Source organism: Chrysochloris asiatica, unplaced genomic scaffold (assembly GCF_000296735.1).
Source record: "Chrysochloris asiatica unplaced genomic scaffold, ChrAsi1.0 scaffold00326, whole genome shotgun sequence".
Lineage (NCBI taxonomy): Eukaryota > Metazoa > Chordata > Mammalia > Afrosoricida > Chrysochloridae > Chrysochloris > Chrysochloris asiatica.
Window position 1 is genome coordinate 849,511 of NW_006408844.1, and position 19,529 is coordinate 869,039.

The 19,529-nt window shown below is 38.3% G+C and overlaps 1 protein-coding gene across 1 annotated transcript in view; it reads left to right on the forward strand.

Moving 5' to 3' along the window:
• Window positions 1-19,529, forward strand: part of POLD3 (polymerase (DNA-directed), delta 3, accessory subunit) — a 62,506-nt gene that overhangs the window by 33,154 nt on the left and 9,823 nt on the right. The window contains exons 8-10 of the mRNA XM_006875413.1: window positions 1,953-2,025; window positions 11,903-12,068; window positions 14,688-14,794. Of these exons, the coding sequence (XP_006875475.1) occupies window positions 1,953-2,025; window positions 11,903-12,068; window positions 14,688-14,794 (346 nt within the window). The remainder of the gene's footprint in view (window positions 1-1,952; window positions 2,026-11,902; window positions 12,069-14,687; window positions 14,795-19,529) is intronic.

Consider the following 19,529-nt stretch of genomic DNA (forward strand, 5'->3'; position numbering starts at 1 on the left):
TGAAGACTGTGCTCTTTGATCTTCATCAGTAAATGTTTTAAGTCCTCTTCACTTTCAGCAAGCAAGGTTGTATCATCGGCATATCGCAGGTTGTTAACAAGTCTTCCTCCAATCCTGATGCCATGTTTTTCTTCATTACAACAAAATGTATAAATATCTGGAATAAGAAACCCAAAAAAGAAGAACACGCTCAGCATTTCTCAAGCTGGGAAGCTGAAGAAAAAATTCAGGCCTCGACTTTCGTTATTGAAAGACTCTGGGCAAATTATAGAATGATGCAGAAAACATCAAGAGAAGATGGAAGGAATACAGAGTCACTGTACCAAAAGGTAGCATATGATCAAGAGTCAATGATACTTAGGGAGAAGGTCCAAGGTGCATTGAAGGAATTGGCAAAGAACAAGGAACCAGGAATTGATGGAATGAAAATTGAAATCTTTCAAGAAAGTGAGGCAGCACAGGAGGCACTCACTCATCTCTGCCAAGAAATTTGGAAAACAACTATCTGGCCAACTGATTGGAAGAGATCCATATTTGTGCCCATTCCAAAGAGAGGTGACCCAATGGAATGCAGAAATCATCCATCTCTGATATCCCATGCAAGTAAATAAAGTTTTGCTAAAGGTAATACAGAAATGCCTGCAAGCATTCATTGACAGAACTTCCAGGGGTTCAAGCCAGATTCAGAAGAGACCATGGAACGAAGGATATCATTGCTGATGTCCAATGGATCTGGCTGAAAGCAGAGAATATCAGAAAGAATATTTCTGTGCTTTATTGACTGACTACTCAAAGGCTTTTGATTGTGTGGATCATGACAAGCTATGGACAACATTGCAAAGTATGAGTATCCCGGAACACTTAATTCACTTAATTGTATTTAATTATATAGGGTTCTGATATTTATTTCTGATTTTTCTACTTTAGTTTGAATTCTTTGTTACTTGTTATTCTCATCAGAAATAGTCCTTTTTTTTTTTTTTTCTTAACAATAATGCTCACCTAGTCTCAGATGCTCCTTTCAAATGGTAAGACCTTCCCTGTCCACCCCATAAAGTCATTATGAGACCAAACTGAAACTGAAATAGTGCATGTAAGAAGACCTTGAAAACTGTAAAGTACCAAGAATTTATTAGCATTTTGTCACTTTTGAATCGTCTCATGCTCTGGACTTGACGATTTTGTGTAGCTTCCTAACGTATCTAACAGTCGTGTTCTACTTTACACATAGTTCTAGGTTTCTTTGTGTTTTTTCATTTCCTTTCCTATTTTTGTTTTGATTATTCAGTCATCTGAACTAAAGTGCATTTACTTACGAAAAGTATCGTTCAGATAACTATTAAAAACAACTCAGTTAGATTAGAATTATTATTGTTAACTATCGCCACCATTGTCCTTTCAAAGTCTCTACTGTGGAAAGGAGTGGAAGGGTACAGAGAAAACAGTAACATTTATTGTTTATTGTGTGCCTGTAATTTGATCTTTGTTTAGATTTTTTTTCCCCAGTTCTATGAGGGAAATGTTACCCCATTTTACATATAGTGAAACTGAAGCCCAGGCATAAATAATTTACTTAGAGGTCATATTGCTTTTAAGTGGTAAAACTAGGATTCAGATCCACTTCTGATGATGTAATGTTTTGGGATCCTCTCCCACCCACCCCTCATTGTTGACACTGATCTGTTAGAAGTCTTTCAAACTAATTGTTTTAGAGTATGCTCAAGAAAAGTTTTAAAGCATTCCTGGATTATAATTTTTTAAGAATTCTGAGAAACTAAGCTTTGTCTGGTCTGGATTATTGATGCAGATTTGTTCTTATATGTAAGACCTACACATTTTGGCATGGTTACATAGACAGCGCATCATTATAGCAGTGTGCTGTGATCCTGAAGAGATTGTTTGAGACTGTCACTTAGAGCAGCCTAAATTATGAGTGTTTTCTATTCTTTTAGGCATCTTCAGCTGGCAACAAGGCACCAGCGAAAGGGAATATAATGAGAAATTTTTTTGGAAAAGCTGCTATGAGTAAGTGTGTTCTTACCTTCCTTTGATTAAATGAATAAATAATTGTTAATGTAATAACATATTTGAAGTGAAGGCCACCTTGTTTAGTTTTTGCTCATCTAGGAGTCCTGATAGGTGCTGTCGGGTAAGCTCTGGACTGCTAACCACAAAGTCAGACCCACCAGCTGCTCCTTGGAAACCCTATACAGAGAACTGACTTGACTGTACTTAACAACCACAGGAGGCTAATATGTATTATTCTTGCAAGCTAATGTAAATTTGTAGTCTGATGACCAGTATTGTTGATGTCATTCAGCTGAGATAGTGACTTTACTAGGTAAGCTGGGCCCAGCGTAGTTCTCTTAGAAGGTGGTTTACTGTTCCTACTTTACCTTCCTGCCTAGGAAAGAAAGTTGAGATATTTGCTTTATGGTGGTGGTGGTGGTGGTTACGTGCCGGGGAGTCGGTTCTGATTCATAGCAACCCTGTACAGGGTTTCCGAGACTGTAAATCTTTACGGGAGCAGAAAGCCTCATCTTTCTCCTGCGGAACTGCTGGTAGTTTTGAACTGCTGACCTTGAGGTTAGCAGCCTGACTCGTAACCACTGTGCTACCAGAGCTCCTTTGCTTTATTGGGTTCTTCAAAATGGGTGGTTAAAATAACAGCATCTGCCTGGTAATGCAGTGTAGCTTTGAGGTTAATATCATAGTTACTGAGGTCAGTATGCCTGGTGTGACTCTTTTTTTGCTCTTGAGGGGCTACAGAAATAAATCTTTTGCCTTCCTTTAGTCATTTTTGCAGATTACTCACAATAGTTAATTTGACCTTAATGTGAATTAAAAGAGTCCAAGTAGAATGATCACCAAAAATAATACTTTTTGAGAAAGTAGAGGCTCCTTAATTAAAAACCGTATTTAAAAATTTGCTCAGATGAAAAAAATCAGTAGTCACATAGCTTAATGCAATGAAACCTTTGAGGGCCTAAATTCTGCAGGACTGCCTTGTTTTTCTGGGTCCTTCAGTTTTCCATGTTTCACAAGGTGCCATCTTACTACTTTTTATCACTCATTTTAGTGGAAAATGTTTGCACTTTCCTTCTCTGACAAGTTCTCCACCTTACACAAACTCCATCTTTCACAGGTTCTACTGTACTTCTTATATAAAGTACACATCCCATGTAGGCATGTGGTAGAACACCAGGAAGATTTCAGGAACCACAGGATAATTATGGCACACTTTCTTGGGAGTATCAGTATTTCAAGATTTTGTTGGAAGGCATTTTGTTACATACCTGTGCAAGCAAAATTAGTAATAATTCTTCTTTTATATGATGGTAAACTTGATGTTGGGTAGGAGGTTTGGAGTGATAATTTTCCATGAAAGCTATTAGAGAAGAACACTTTTGTGTTCTGAAATGTATGGAAAATTTAATATGTTCAGGTTATCGGAAAGCACAGTTGTATTACTACAATCACATGAACAAGAAGAACTTTCCATTCCTGTAAAATCGATCATGCTTGTGTGTCTGGCTTGCATGGCTGGCATTCGTCCACTGTACCTGGTCAGATTGTGTGGTTTCTTGGCACCCTTGATAATTACTTTAGGTTTCGTTTCTTTCTTTCTTTTTTTTTTTTTAACATGAATTTGTATCCTTATAAACCAGTGATATTAAAAAAAAAAATTTTTATGGCATAGATGTGAATATTTACTCATGAAAGGAGAAATTCAAATTATATTAAAGTGCATACTTATGTAACTTATGTACTCATGTATTTATTCAACAAATATTTTTTTGAGCTCCTACTATGTTAACGCTACTTTGTTGTTGTTAAGTACCATTGAACTATACACTGGTAATACAGTGGAAAATAAGACAAACTATCACTGCCTTGTGGCCTTTAAGACAAAACAAATACAGGAAAAAAGTTAGTGGTTGTGATTGCTAGGCAGAAAGTAAACAGTGTATGATGATAGAATGTAATAGAAGGAGGGGACAGAAACCTGGATAAAGTTAGATTGTTATTCACCTGTCAAAAGACTGGCTACAAAGTTGATTTATTTAACATATTTTTTCAAAGCTGAATGTTCAGATTAAAATGATGAATGTTTTTATTTGACACATGACTAGATCGTTACAGTGAAACTAAAGCTTAAGAGTTGTTGGATGAAGAGAGATGATTATGGGGACTTGAACCATTTAAAACTTCATTTTAGGGAGGATGTGGAGAAAAATTGAATCTTCATACATTGCTGATGGAAATGTAGACTAATGCACCCTCTTTGGAAAACAGTGTGGCAGTTCCTCAGAATGTTAAATGTTGAGTTACCATGTAGGCCAGCCGTTCTACTTCTTGGCTCCTAGAACCAAGAAAAATGATATATGTCCACACAAAACTTGTACACAAATGTTCATAGCAGCATTATTCATAATAACCAAACTATAGAAACAGCCCAAATGTCTATCACTTGAGGAATAGATAAACAAAATATGGGATACTTGATACAATGAAATATTTATTATTCAGTTATAATAAGAAATCAAGTACTGATATATATGATCTGATTGAACCATGAAAACATTATGCTAAGTGAAAGAAACCAGACATGAAAGACCACGTATTATGTGATTCCATTTCTATGAAATGTTCAGAATAGGCAAATCTATAGAGAAAGTAGATTAGTGGTTGCCTGGGTGGAGGTGGGTTGAGTTGGAAGTCTCTGCTATGGGTATGGAGCTTCTTTTTAAAGTGATAAAAAATGTTTTAAAATCAGATAACAGTGGAAGTTACAAAGCTTTTTAAATAAACTAAAAACCACTAAATTGTATTCTAAATCTAAAAGGATGAATTTTATAGTCTGAATTATAGCTCAATAAAAATAACTTAATGCTTTGTATGTAACAAAAATCTCAACATCAGTAACAAAAGGATATCACCAGTTATATTTTTTACTTGGAAAATTTCATATTTTCTTGAGTATTGAAAGGAGCCCCCCCCCCCTTTTTTTTTCCAAAGCTTTTATTATGAATTGAGTGATAGTTTATAAGGTAGATCATCAGTTTTATACATTCAATAAATCATACTTTGTTTCGTTGCAATGATGACAGTCTCCTCCATGCACCATAGGTTAACAGTGCTTATCTTTATTCCCCCCCCCTTTTTTTTTTAATGTACACAAAACACACAGAAAATATATTTTCATTTAAAATATCCAGAGGGCACATTTTGCAAGCCAGCCTACTGCCCACAGGCACACAGCCTTTCTTGTTCATTCCACGGACCTAAGAGTCCTCAGCTGCTCTATCTCTCTGTGCCTTTACCTCTGCCTCCATCTCTATTGTCACTGTTTTTCTGGTTAGTGTCCCATATTCCATTCATGCTCTTCCCTCTTGATGGTCCTAGGATCCTCTGTTCCTAGAATGAAAGGTTAACTTCTCCCCATTTTAGGTTCACATCTTCTACATTTACAATTGTGATAATCGCAATTACATATGATAACCATTATTCACTATTGAATCAAAAAAGAAATCCTATCCCTACCCTCCGCTATCACCTTTCACCAGACCCATCCAGACAAGAGGAAAACTTTTCAGTGGGGATTTTACCTTATTCCCCCCTTGTTCTGAAACTAAGCACACTCAAGAAGTCTTGTAAGCCAGCCACTTCCTGTTTTTATAGCCCCCCCATTTTTGACTGCCAGGTTGCCCCTTTCTGTTAAACACAGTGTACTGAGGGGACAAGCTTGGTCCTTGATAAGAAGAATCCTTCCCTTTTGGTTGGAATTTTGAGAAACTGCATCCATAAGCAAGTCCAATTCATCAAATTGTAGCAATTTACTCTTGCTTCTCGTATCAAACTTCTTTATCTTCATCTGGTCTAGTTTTGATCAGTAAACCATCCCAGCTAGGTCAAATGGGTACCATCTGCAAGTTTGAGAGTTCTAACAAGCCTCCTCCCCCTTGAGACCAGCTGGCCACTTCCCTCTCAATTCTAGCCCCCCACTGGTTAGGTCAGTATCCATGGGCTCAGGAGTTCACACATCTCACTAAACTTCAGACCAGCCAGCCCTTCTCTTTCATCTCCAGGTCGACGGGTGTCAATGGAACATGGCCAAACTTAGCCCATGTTTTCATTGCTACATTTCCCACACTTTCACTCACAAGTAGACCAGGCCTGTCACCAGTGAGCTTACAAGCCTGCTCATGTGTTCCCTTTGAGTTTCAGTCTTAAAAGGGGGTTTACCTTGATGGGCTGATTTTTCTTGTCTTGATGGCTCCAAGGCAAACAGCTAAATTGATCTTGTAACAACCAGTCTGCCTTTTTTTTTTTTTTTTTTTTTAACTGCTGGTCTTTCTTTCAAGAAATACCTTTTGTTATGGCTGCTCTGGATTAGTCAGCTTGTCCTTGCAATGGGAATGTCCCTCCTCTGAAGGTTCTGGATGGGGCTCAGGATTCCACCTAAGGCCCCTTAATTCACAAAGGCTTAACAGGAAGCTTATTTACCTGGGCAAATTCTGGTACCCCTTTTATCTAATCCAATCAGTTATAGGCTGAAGACAGGCTTACAAGCTTTCTGTAATCATATTCCCCAATGTTCCTTTCTATCCCACTTAAATGTCATTTTCCTACTTTAGATGTACAGTATAATTTCTGTTTTACTAAGTGGGGAATCCAGTATCCACAAGACAGTCAACCACCTTAACATTATTTCCCCTCCTTCACCCATTTAGACTCTGTCTCAATCCCTGTATCACAGCCCCATTGTTGCAAGGTTGAGTGTCCATCACTATATACCTTTATACCATTTAGCCTATGCATACCTCCCTCAGTCTTCCCTATCTTCCTTGTTCACTTACCCCCCTCCCCATCCTTGAAAATTGCTTTCCCCACAACCTGAGCTATCATGTGTCTATACTCTAACCTGTGATGTTTGTCCCCTCCCTTCCACCCCTGGTAAACATCAAAGAATTTTTCTTTTTGTTTGGAAATTTTTTTCTTAAGTTTTCACAATAATAGTTTTATGCATTATTTGTCCTTTTGTTCCTGACTACACTTACTCAGCATAATGTCCTAAGGAGTCCTGGTGTGGAGATTGGGTTAATGCGCTGGACTATGAAGTTGGTTTGAACCACAAGTTCAGCAGTTCAAGCTCACCAGCTGCTCCTCAGAAACCCTATACAGGGTCACTATGGTTTGGAACTAACTCTACGGCACTAAAGAACAGCAACAAATGTCCTCAAGGTTCATCCATTTTATGATGTGTTTTGCAGCTTCCTCATTATTCTTCAAGGTAGCATAGTATTCCATTGTGTAGATGTACCAAAGTTTGTTTATCCATTCTTCCATTGATAGGCACTTAAGCTGTCTCCATCTGTTTGCTATTGTGAATAGTGCTGTGATAAACATTGGTGTGCATATGTCTACTCGTGTCCTGATTCATATTTCTTGTGGGTATGTACCAACTAGAGGAATTGCTGAATTATAAGGTATTTCTATTTCCAACTTTCTGAGGAAACGCCATACAGTTTTCCAGAGTGGTTGAACCATTTTACAGTCCCACCAGCTATGTAGGAGGGTCCCAGCCTCTCCACACCCTTGCCAGCATTTGTTGTCTTGCTTTTTTGAACTTTGCTGTTATTGCTGGTGTGAGATGTTATTTCATTGTTGTTTTGATTTACATCTCTCTAAGGAGCTCTGGTAGCATAGTGATTACAAATGGGGCTGCTGACCTCATGGTTGGCAGTTTGAAACTATCAGCTGGTCCATGGGAGAAAGATGAGGCTTTCTGTTCCCGTAAAGATTTACAGCCTCGGAAACCCTGTACAGGGTTGCTATGAGTCAGAATGGACGCCATGGTACTTAACAACAACAACAACAATGGCTAGTGGAGAAGCTCTGATAGTGTAGTAGTTACGAGTCAGACTGTAATTCCAAGGTTAGTAGTTTGAAACCACCAGAAGGGCTGTCTGTGAATGAACGTTCACATAAGTTTTAAGAGTCCTGGTGTGACGCTGTGGGTTAATGTGCCAGATGGCAAAGTTGTTTGAACTGCAGGGTTGGTGGTTCAAGCTCACTACCTGCTCCTCAGAAACCCTATATAGGATCACTATCAATCGGAACTGACTTGACGGCACTTCACAACAACGACAACTAATGATCGTGAACAGTTCTTTATGTGTTTGTTGGCTGCCTGAATATCTTCCTTGGTGAAATATCTGTTCATGTCCTGTGCCCATTTTTTAATTGGTTTATTTGTCTTTTTCATGTAGAAGTGTTGTAGTTTCCTATAGATTTTAAAGCTTTAATTCCTTGTCTGATACATTGTTGCAGAACATTTTTTCTCAGTCTGTGAGCTCTGAAAGGAGATACTCTTAATGAGTCAGACAATAAAAGTGACCTGATAACAAGAAAATGTGACCAGATTATCCTTAACAGTTTTCTGAAAATGTTTCATGGAACTACCTATTTACAAGCTAATTGGCCAGTTGTAGCTGCACACGTATAGATTGTTGGTAACATCTAGTTTATGTTGACTCAAAATAACCCCACTTGACAGAGTAGAACGACCTCGGAGGGTTTTCTAGGCTGTAGTCTTTATAGGGGAGTCCTGGTAGTGCTGTAGGATAAACGTTGGACTGCTAACCAAGGCCAGTAGTTCAAACTCACCAGCTGCTCTGTAGGAGAAAGATGAGACTTTCTGCTCCTGTTAAGATTCACAGTTCAAAACCCTATACAGGGTTGCTATGAGTCAGAATCGACTTGATGGCAGTGGAGTTGGAGTCCTGGAGTGGCAATACGTCAGACTGCAAAGTCGTTTGAACTCCAAGCTCACCAGCTGCTCCTTGGAAACCCTATACAGGGTCGCTGTGGGTCGGAATTGACTCAACGGCACTTAATAACAACAACGGAGGGAGCAGATCACCAGGTTTTCACCCCATGGAGTTCTTGTGTGGGTTCAGTGTAAGCCATCATCCTTTTAGTTAGCAGCTGAGCATTTTACCTTTATCCCCAGGGTTCCCTGCCAGAAACCCTTGGCCATGAAGTCAGTTTTAAATTCTCTGTGACCCTAAAGGACATAGTCAAACTGCCCTATAGTCGAACTGTCATTTTTAGGCTATCATTTTTATGGAAGCAGACTGCCATTCTTTCTCCCATGGAGCACCTGGTAGGTTTGAATCATCAGCGTTTCCATTAGCAGCTGAGTGCTTAACCACTGCATCTCCAGGAATCAGTAGGGCTCCTTAGAATTCCCAAAGTACTGTGAAACCAAGATGGAGAGTAGAAAGTCTGGCTGCTGAATCTAATGTTTTGCTGTGGTTAAGCACCTTTGAGTTGGTTCCAACTCATAGAGACCCTGCATTGAGTTTTGAGGAGCAGCTGGTAGGTTTGAACCACCAACCTTGTGGTTAGCAGTCCAGTGCTTATCCTACAGTGTCACACCAGGATTGGTGTTTTAATTCAGATCAGTTTTTGGAAATTGATGGCTTCAGTGCGATAACTTGTCTTTACTTAACCCATGTGGTGGTGGTGAAGTGCTGTCGAGTTGGTTCCAAGTCATAGTGACCCTGTATAATAGGGTTTCCAAGGAGTGAGTGGTGAGCTCGAACTGCCATCCTTGCAGTTCAAGACTACTTTGCAGTCCAGCGCATTAACCAGGGCAACCCATGTGGTAGGGAGAAAATATTTGGAGGTTTCTTCTCCTGCTAATGATATTTGTTGTTGTTAAGTGTCATCAAGTCAGTTCCGACTCATAGAGAACCCTGTATAGGGTTTTTGAGAAGTGGCCGGTGAGCTGGAACCACTGACTTGCAGTTCATACTGACCTTGCAGTCCAGCGCATTAACCCACAGCACCACACCAGGGCTCTGAAAACAAGTGCCATTAAGACAACATAAATTATGTTTAAAAAAAAAAAAGGTGCATAAATTTAAAAAATGGATGTAAGACTTCACAGAGCTATTTTTTGAGTTGTCTGCTTAAGGTTATATTGATAGACTCATGCGATTTGGAATATTTGGGTAGAGAAGCTTGAGAAGCATTGAAATTTGAGAGCAGCATCCTGAGAATAGGATATGGTATGCCATCATGAGAATAGGATATGGTGTGCACCACTGAAATAAGAAATTTCAGTCTACCATTTCAATTTCACATTCAAGTGAAAGTCTTCAAAAAATGAAGTAACCACATTTCTTGTTAACACTTTCATTCATTATTTACCCCTTCAAATTTTTATTTTTTATTATACTAAGCTGCTGGTTTTGTGCTGTGGAGGCGGCTCCTACTCATAGCAACCCTGTGTAGGAGTTAGATGGATTTAAGTTCAAATCCTTACTTTTTCTGTCTTTGTTACCTTTGTTGTTGTCATTGTTAAATGCTGTCGAGTTGGTTCCAACCCATAGTGACCCTGTATAGGGTTTCTAAGGAACGGCTGGTGAACTTGAACCACTGACCTTGCAATTCAAACTGACTTTGCAGTCTAGCTCATTAACCCACAGTGCCACAAAGTCATTTCACCTCCTTAATCCTTATAATAGTCTTATAAATATTACCCTAGTAATTAGAGAGAAGACTGACTTTTAGGTAACTCTTATTACCTTAATGATATAATTGAAAGAGTTTGATAAGAAAAGTTTGGCATGTGCCCTCCTTTATGTTAGACAGATTAATTTATCTAAAAGTCAGTCTTCTCTGTATCTGATTTGCCCAGAGTGAAGTGAGGCATGAGCCAGCCTTTTCTTACAGAAGTCTTTAATAAGAGTATCTTGATACATGAAGGTAGAATGCAGCATATAGACTTAAGGCTGGTGCAGCTTCTCTCTTTTTTATTTTTTAGTCATGAATCTTCATGATTTTTATTTATAAGTTTTTAAGTTCCCACTGAGTAGCTAACAGCTACAATTTGTTTTTTGCTTTTGTAATATCAATGACTTATTGCAAATATCTTCATTCTTTTTTTAAGTTTTATTGTGAACTGAGTGATAGTTTACATGGGAGAACGTCGGCTTTACACCATTTCATTGCAATGATTACAGTCTCCTCCGTGTATTTGCTTCCATTTCCTCTGTTTTTTGGTTGTTGTTTTTTAGGGGGTGGGACAGGGTGGGGACATGTATACAAAAACACTCAGAAATATATAATCATTTAAACAACCAAAGGGCACATTCTGCAAGCCTACCTCCTAGCTGCCAGCACTCAGTCTTTCTCTTTCCATGAATCTAGAGTCCTCAGCTGCTCCCTCTCTCCATATTATCATCTCTGCCTCCATCTCTGGTGTTGCTGATGCAGTTCTCTTACCACCATTTGTAAGTTAGATATTCCTGGGGAAAATCTCTTAGTCCTTGTTAATAATACTTAGTTTCATCATGTGAAAAATGAGAAGGGTGATACTCCATAAAGCTGTTCTATGCATTTTTTCCTAAGCCCAGTTTTTACTATCATTTGCCTGGGGACTGCTATAATGAAGGATTAACAGGAGGTGGAAATGCAAACTGTTACAGCTAAAGTGGTAGTTGGGAAGGAGAAGTGTTTTCTGAATAGACTGAGCTCCATTTGGACAGGGACTGCTTTTAATCCTTCTAGTTCCTAACATACTATATAACTCACCAATCTCACTGCCATCGAGTCACTTCTGACTCCTAGGGACCCAATACACGGTTTCCAAGGCTGAAACTGTTGATGAGAGCTGACTGTCTCATCTCCTAGCATACTACCTGGCACATGGAAGGCCGTCTAGAGATTGATGGCCTAGTTAATACTGCACGGTGGCGTTACATACTTATGGGAGAAAGGTGAGGCTTTCTGCTCTTGCACAGATTTCAAGCCTCAGAAACCCTGTACAGGTTCACTATGACTCAGAATGGACTTGATGGCGCTCAACAACAACATACTTTTTTCGTAGATAAACTTAAAGTCAATTCGGATTCAGAGCAAACAGTGAAAGAAGAAAAAATAATGGAGCAACCTCCAGTGTCTGTCACTGAACCAAAGCTGGCAGCCCCTACAGGCCTGAAGAAATCCAGCCAAAAAGCAGAGCCTGTTAAGATGCAGCAGAAGGAAAAAAAAAGGTAGGAAAATTCTGCAGCTTGTGGGGAAAGAGTGTCTGCTGGGAGGAGTGAGAAGGCCTGTCTGGACTTATTGACAGCAGGCAATTTTCATTTTGACTACTAAATCCTACTTCATGCCTTCAGGGTACAACCAAAACAAAGAAAGGAGCTCACCCTGTGAAAGTAGGACTGTGCAACCAGTTTGGAACTTGGGGCCCAAAGTCAGGGGGTTTTAGCCCCATTGACCTGAATTTATTTTCTTTTCTCCCTTACTTCATTTTAAATCTGTGGACATGGCCATACAAGTATGCCTGGTTGTGTATGTATATGTGTGTTTCATTTCAAATTGTCAAGTGAGAGAGTTACTGTATCCAGTCAAATTTAAGAGAAAAAGTTCTTTGTTTTCTTTTTATATCAATGAGTTTATTTTTCAAGTGGTAAAATGTAATTAGAAAAGAAAATAAAAAGTACACAAGCTGTTAAAAATGGATCCAGGAATTTGAGACACTACCTCATAGTCAGTAGGAATTAGTCTGTTGAAAGAAATTCTAAAGGACGCTGTCAGCACTGATAGGCCCAGAAAGACTTGACTTTTGTGGGGAAGTTGGGGCAGAAAACATCAACCAGATGCTGAACTTTCAGATAGTGAAGGCACTGTCCAGTGAGCAGTGTGTGTGGGTGGGTCAACATGACCCCACTCCAGCCATGGGCACACCACACGTGGTGGAAGGTGTTGCCAGCATTCATTTCAGTATCTCACTCTCAGTGTGATGTTAATCTTAAGCTTTTAGCAACTGCCTTTTTGCAGATCGAGGAAATTTGTTTCTCTTTCTAGTTGGAGATTTTTATGATGAATGGGTGTTTGATTTTAACAAATGCTTTTTTTTTTTGCATCTACTCAGATGATCATAAAGTGTCTATTAACGTGGTGAATTACACTGATTTTTAATTGTTTTCAACCTTGCATTCTTGGGATAAACCACTTGGTCATGATATACAAGGGGGCTTCAGAAAGTTTTTGGAATAGTAAAATTAAAAATAAATGGACTTTTTTGAAGCTCTATCAAATATATTGGGGTTTTTTTCCTTAAATGTTTTATAAAATTCACCAGTGACCGTAGGCCTGGAATTTTCTTTTTAGGGTGATTTTTATTATGAATCAATTAATAGAGAGCTGTTTAGATATTCTAGCTCTTGGGTTCATTTTAGTAAGTTGTGTTTTTTTAAAACATTTTGATCCATTTCTGAAGTTACCTCTTCAGATTCTCTTTTATTCTTTAATTCTGATATTGGTAATTTATACCATCACTTTTTAAAAATCCGTCTTTTAAAAGTTAATCAATTTTATTAATCTTTAAAAAGAACTTTTAGCTTTGTTAATTTTCTCTATTTTCTGGATTTTTTGTCTTTATTATTTATTTCTACTTTGGGTTTAATTTGTTCTTCGTTTAGCTTAAGGTAAGAAAAAAGTTGATGTTTAAACGTATATAAAAATAAGGTACCCGAAGACAAAGACTATTTTATGTCAATTTGTTTCTTTAATACTTGGTAAAGGAGTTCTGGTGTGGCACAGTAGGATAAGCACTGAACGACTAACGTCAACGTCAGCAGTTCAGAAACAGCAGGCACTCCTCAGAAACCCTATGTAGGGTCACTAAGAGTCAAGCCAACTCAGTGGCACTTAACAACAATAATAATACTTGATCGGCTGTTGATAAATTATGTGTTGAGTGGGTGAGTAGTGTGATGAGGCTAGGTTTTATATTATCATTAGAATTCTCTTAAGGTCTTGTATCTCTGCCTTTGCTCATAGCTTTGTCTTTACAATGTTTTTCTCTCCTTTCTGCCTAATGGACTTCAACTTAACTTTTAAAGTTTTCAAGTAAGAGTTATGCCCATAGCATTTTATTTATTTGTCCAGTAAAATTTATCATACTGTATAAGAGGTCTTCAAAAAGTTCATGGAAAAATTCTATCCTCTTCTAATCCAATTTTTCCATGAACTTTTTGAAGTCTAATATAGTCATTTGTGCTTAGATTTGTTTTTCCCATCAGATTCTGAGCTTCTTGAGAACAATACTCTGGTATCTGGTTTTGATCTTTGCAGTCTCCATGTTAGTAAAGGGCCTTGTATGTGGGTTGCTGGGTTTAGGTGCCATCAAGTGGATTTTGATTCCTAACGACATCCTGTGACAGAGTACAACTTCCCTGGAGGGTTTTCAAGGCTATAATCTCTGTAGGAGCAGATTGCCAGGTCTTATCTCCTGCACAGCTACTGGGTGGGTTTCAACTACCAACTTTCAGCTTAACAGCTAAGAGTGCTTAGTAACTGATATGCCACTAGGACTCCTTTATATATAGGAAGTAGTTGCTTATTTAATGCTTGCTGAGTGAATAATTGAAAAGCCAGTAGGTGAAGTAAGAAGGAATTTGGAAAAATTCTCCATGACCATGGAGTGACAGTTGTGGTCAGTGAGCAGTGAGTTCTTTAAAAAGTAAAATTCCTTCTTGGTTTACTTTGACTCTTTTCTACTCTTCAATATAAAGACTGTGAGTTACAAAGCAAGACTAATTGTAGCATATGAATACTTACATTTTTATTCTGTGTAACGTGTTCAATTTATTCCTGGGTGGCAACAGAGGGAAGCGAGTGGAGGTCTCTGATGATGAGACAAAAGAACCAGAAAACATGAAGAAAAAGAGGAGACGCATCAAGCTTCCTGAGTCTGATAGCAGTGAAGATGAAGGTGTGCAATACTGTTAATTTTTGGCTTTGGGATTAATTCTTTGTTTGATGCTCAAGGAACTAAAAAAGGTAGCTTATATGTTTGGTCATAATGAGAATGATAATGCCAGCATTGAGAGACAGCCCCTATTTCTATGTGACCAGACCATGATCTTTTGGTTAATTTTCCAAATTAATACAAAGAAAAATAGAATAAGGATTCAGTGTTACCTAAGATCTTTTCTTTAAAAAGAAGCCTTGGTGTGGTGGTTAAGTGCTGCACTGGCAATTCCAGTCTGCCAGCTGCTCCATGAGTAAAAAATGTGGCATTCTGCACCCATAAAGCTTGACAACCTTAGAAACTCTGTGAAGCACTTCTATTCTGCACTAAAAGGTCTCTGTGAGTTAGAATCAACTGGATGGCAGTGGTTTGGTTTGTGCATTTTCTTAGGATAAAAGTAAAGTTTTGTTTGTTTGTTTTTAACTACTTCCATGTGGATTTTTAAGAAGGGTAATATTGTTGGCATTAAGGGTGCTAGGTGGCGCTCTGCATCGCATAAGTGAAACTAAAAGAATCTCCCAGCTTAAGGCTGTGGGCACTGTTGTAAGATACACAAACAGGATAAGAATATCAAGTCCTGTGTTCTAAGAACCAAGATCACTTCCCAAATCGGGTAAAGGAAAAGTGTTTACAAAGAGAAAGAGAGATAAGTTGAACTAACAAACCAGTTGACTCTACCTTGAAAAACCTTCTTGGAGAAGCAGTGGTGCAAAGCTTGAGCTGCTATAATCAATTATCCGTAAATTCATTGCATGTTGGATATAAAGAAATTTAAATTAGAGAGGAAAATCTAATCTAAAGAGATCCACACCACATAAAGTTTTATAGTCAGATACAAACAAATTGATGTTAAAGAGATTAAAAAATAATAATGGATGCAAAAAAGGAGCTTGCTGTGCTGTTGAAGGACAAAAATGTGTTAGACTTTCACCAGAAAATTACTGTAAGAAGAGCTAAAAATGGGAACTGAAACTCCCAACAAAAAATAATAGCTTAATTGAACAAGTGAGTGAAAAAACAGATCCTGTGTACAGTTGACAATAATGCAAAAGGACAGCGGTAAGAAATAATACAAGGAAGTCAAATCTGTCTATGATCGAGGTATCCGTATCATCTTTGATTCCTCTATGAATTTAGAGCCTACCAGTCATGCTTCTAAGGAACTCTGGTACATAGTGGTTATGAGTCGGGCTGCTAATCTCAAGGTCAGCAGCTCAAAACTACCAGTTCCACAGGAGAAAGATGAGGCTTTCTGCTCCAGTAATCTTTATGTGTTGAGGATTATAGCTGCACATCTTATAAGAGGAGTCCTGGTGTGACACTATAGGCACTGGACTGCTAACACTGAAGGCCAGTGGTTCAAATCCACAGCTGCTCCTCGGAAACCCTATACTGGATCACTAGGAGTAGTAACAATAAACAAGGTACAGTGCCCTTCTGAGGTATGAATTTTAATAGTTCTTTGGAACGGGTAGGTATAAGACATTGCAAGCATCCCAGAGGGACAACTGCTATATACTCATTTCATATCATTTATCAAAGTGCTTTGACCAAGGCTACTGAAAGGAAGATTTCCAAGTATGTGGATGAGATGAAACCATCAAAGAACATTTTGATAAGTATGAACTGAAGGAATAGAGGCAACTTCATGCAAACACATGAGAAAATAATTAGAAAGTAGACTTAGAAATGTGCTAATTGAAACTCTCATATATATTTAGTCAGGAAAAGAACTTGGGAAAGATTCTGGAAAAGTCTTTGAAACCATCAAGTAAATGCACATTCAAAAGGTAAACCAGGTAGTCTAGTCATAGTGAAGGAATCAATTTTGAGTCCGGAGGGATTGCTGTGGTTGATTAAACACTCATTACATACTTCTGAAGTAAATTCTCTGTAGTTTTGAACCTTGTTGTTGTTGTTGTTAAGTTTTGAACCTTAGCCCACAAAAATTAATACCCATGCCTGATTAGAAATCTGAGTAGAGTTATATAGTTTGGAAAGAAGGAAGACGAAATGCAGTAGAAGTGGACAGCCTTCTAATAACAGATGATACAGAGCAGAGATGCTCAAGAGTTTTTCTCTGGCAAAGGTATTTTTTTTGGCATCTGTCTAAATATATAAACCTCTGCCATTTTATTCCTAAATTTCTTCTTTGTCTCAAAGCCAGTGGAATTTTATTTTAAACCCTCACAGTCTTTAACCTATTACTGTTGTATTTTGGTTACACTAAGTATATGATATTTTTCGATATGCTCTTATAAGCTAGATAGACAAACAGCTAGAGGAAATGGCCAGGACTTTGGAGGCAGACAGATCTGTATATAAATCTTTATCTCTACCATGCACGTGTAACTTTAGGCCAATTGTTGTTGTTGTTGTTAAGTGCCGTCGAGTCGGATCCGACTCATAGATTTTAATTCTCAATTTACTCATCTCTAAAATGGGGATGGCTCTCAAACCATGTTTTTTATGCATATTAAGATAATGTGTCACAAGTGCTAGAACAATGTTTGACACATAGTAAACTTTCTTATTATTCACCCCACTTGTCATATTGAAGTAGTCAATAAGATACACTTGGAAGTACCTTCTCTCCAAAAGTTTCTTTTAACTTCATATACTTAATTCTGTTTCTAGTTGACAGAGTCACAAGCACCTTACACAATTCAGTGATGTTTCTGAAAAATAAATAAAAGACCAGACCCAGAAAGAAATAACATTAAGAGTAATAGCTGTTACTACAAAGAAATACTTCCTTTGCTAACATTTCCACTCCTTGCAAATTGCTTATGGAGAAGACTAGGCAAATGATACATATTTTAACGTAAGGATTGTTGTTCTTAAGTGCTGTCGAATCTGTAACAACTCATAGCAACCCTGTGTAGAGTTTCTGAGGAGTGGATGGTGAGCTTGAACCATGACCTTGCATTTCAAAACATCCTTGTAGTCTAGCACATTAACCCACAGTGTCATACCAGGACTCCAAATGTAAGGATAGATAGTTTAAAAATAATGAGTCCTAAAGCAGCTCCTTGAAAGCCCTGTACAGGGTCTCTATGAGTCAGAACCGACTCGATAGCATTTAACAAGGAAGCTCTAAGTGGTGTCCAGGAATTCTGATTGCCCATTTCAGCCAGAAAACTTTGATAAATAAATGTTGGTTATATTGTTGTATCCCTGAAATTCCTTTTACCACAGTTCTTATTCTGCCCCCACAAAGACTGCTTTCCTAGGGTAAGTGATGTTTCACTACTTGAGTTCATCTGAACTGCAAATATATTTTGAACACATCAGTGCATCAAACATTCCTTATGCTTTTGTCACCAAAAGCGTACTGAGGCAGAATAATTGGTGTGATGATAAAGACCCTGTTTTCCACTTTCAAAAATGTATTGAAATTCCTTATTCATTCTGTTCTCTTTTCTCTTACATTGTTAAATGTAATCAAGTCGATTCTGACTCACAGCGGCCCCGTATATGGTTTCCAAAGAGCGGCTGACAGGTTTGAATTACCAACCTTGTAGTTAGCAGTTCAGTGTTTATCCTGTAGTGTGCTACACTGGGACTCTTCTCTTATAGGGGGTTTGAAGTCACCTTGTTTCTGTCCAGTCCCTGATCTGGAAGCCATCCTAAATTTAGTTTGGAAAGTGACTGTTTTCCTTTATTTAAAAAAAAAAAAAAAAGATTTATCTTTACAATATTTTCAATGTCAGGGAAATAGAGATATCTCTGCATCCACAAACCTGGAGGAAGAGCCTAGACCAACAATTGCATCTAAAGCAGTTAGAACGGTCTTAGAGGGTGCTGCTAAGATTGAGTGTTTACTTGGTTAAATCAAGTAGTTACAAACCTGAAAACAGAAGAAGAGCTTCGTGATTTATTCTGTGAATACTCAGAATTCCTTTTCTTTGACTTCTACACTGCATAAACTTTCCTCCTGCTACTGCAGCCCATCTATCCTCAGGGCACAGCGCTCTTTACAGCTATCACTTCTGGAAAATAGGTGCTTGCTTCTGTGGGTTGACTCTTCTCTTGCTTGAGCCCTCATCCCTTCATGTTCCTCTCGTTTCCCAGCGCTTATAAAGTTTTGAGGCCCATTTCGTACTTGAAGTGCATAATTTATTGTTTTGTTCTGGCTCTTGTTCTGCTTCACCTCTTTCTGTTATTTGGACTTGAACCCTCCACTGTCATAATTTTAACACTGACCTAATCAGTTGGAAGAATCTCAGATTCAAGGCTTGTGCTAAGAATTTGAATATAGCCTGGAGATTAAGGGAGCAGGTGAGGCTAAGCAGATACTCTGTCCACTGACCAGCAGTTTCATTGTGGCGATTAAGTAATAATAGGCCAGCTGAGGATTTCTGCTTCCCCTCTTAAGAGACTTTATGTCAAGACCACGATTACAAAAACTATTCAGAAGTGATGGGGAAGCATCTGGTGATGCTGTTTACCCAAGTGATACTACTTACATAGTAATCTTTCCTTCCTAAAAGCATCCTTCTGCAAGTCTCAGTGTAGCAGAATAATCCTCCTCAGTGGGACACTGTTGAAAAATATCTGTGTGAAATATTTTGAAGATTTTAATCACTGGAGCTTTAATTGTGACCATCATTTCTAAGATGATTTTCTTTCCCCAAAGCATATGCTCTTAATATTAGCTGGAAACTTTTGTTCTAATAGACTTGTTGTTGTTGTT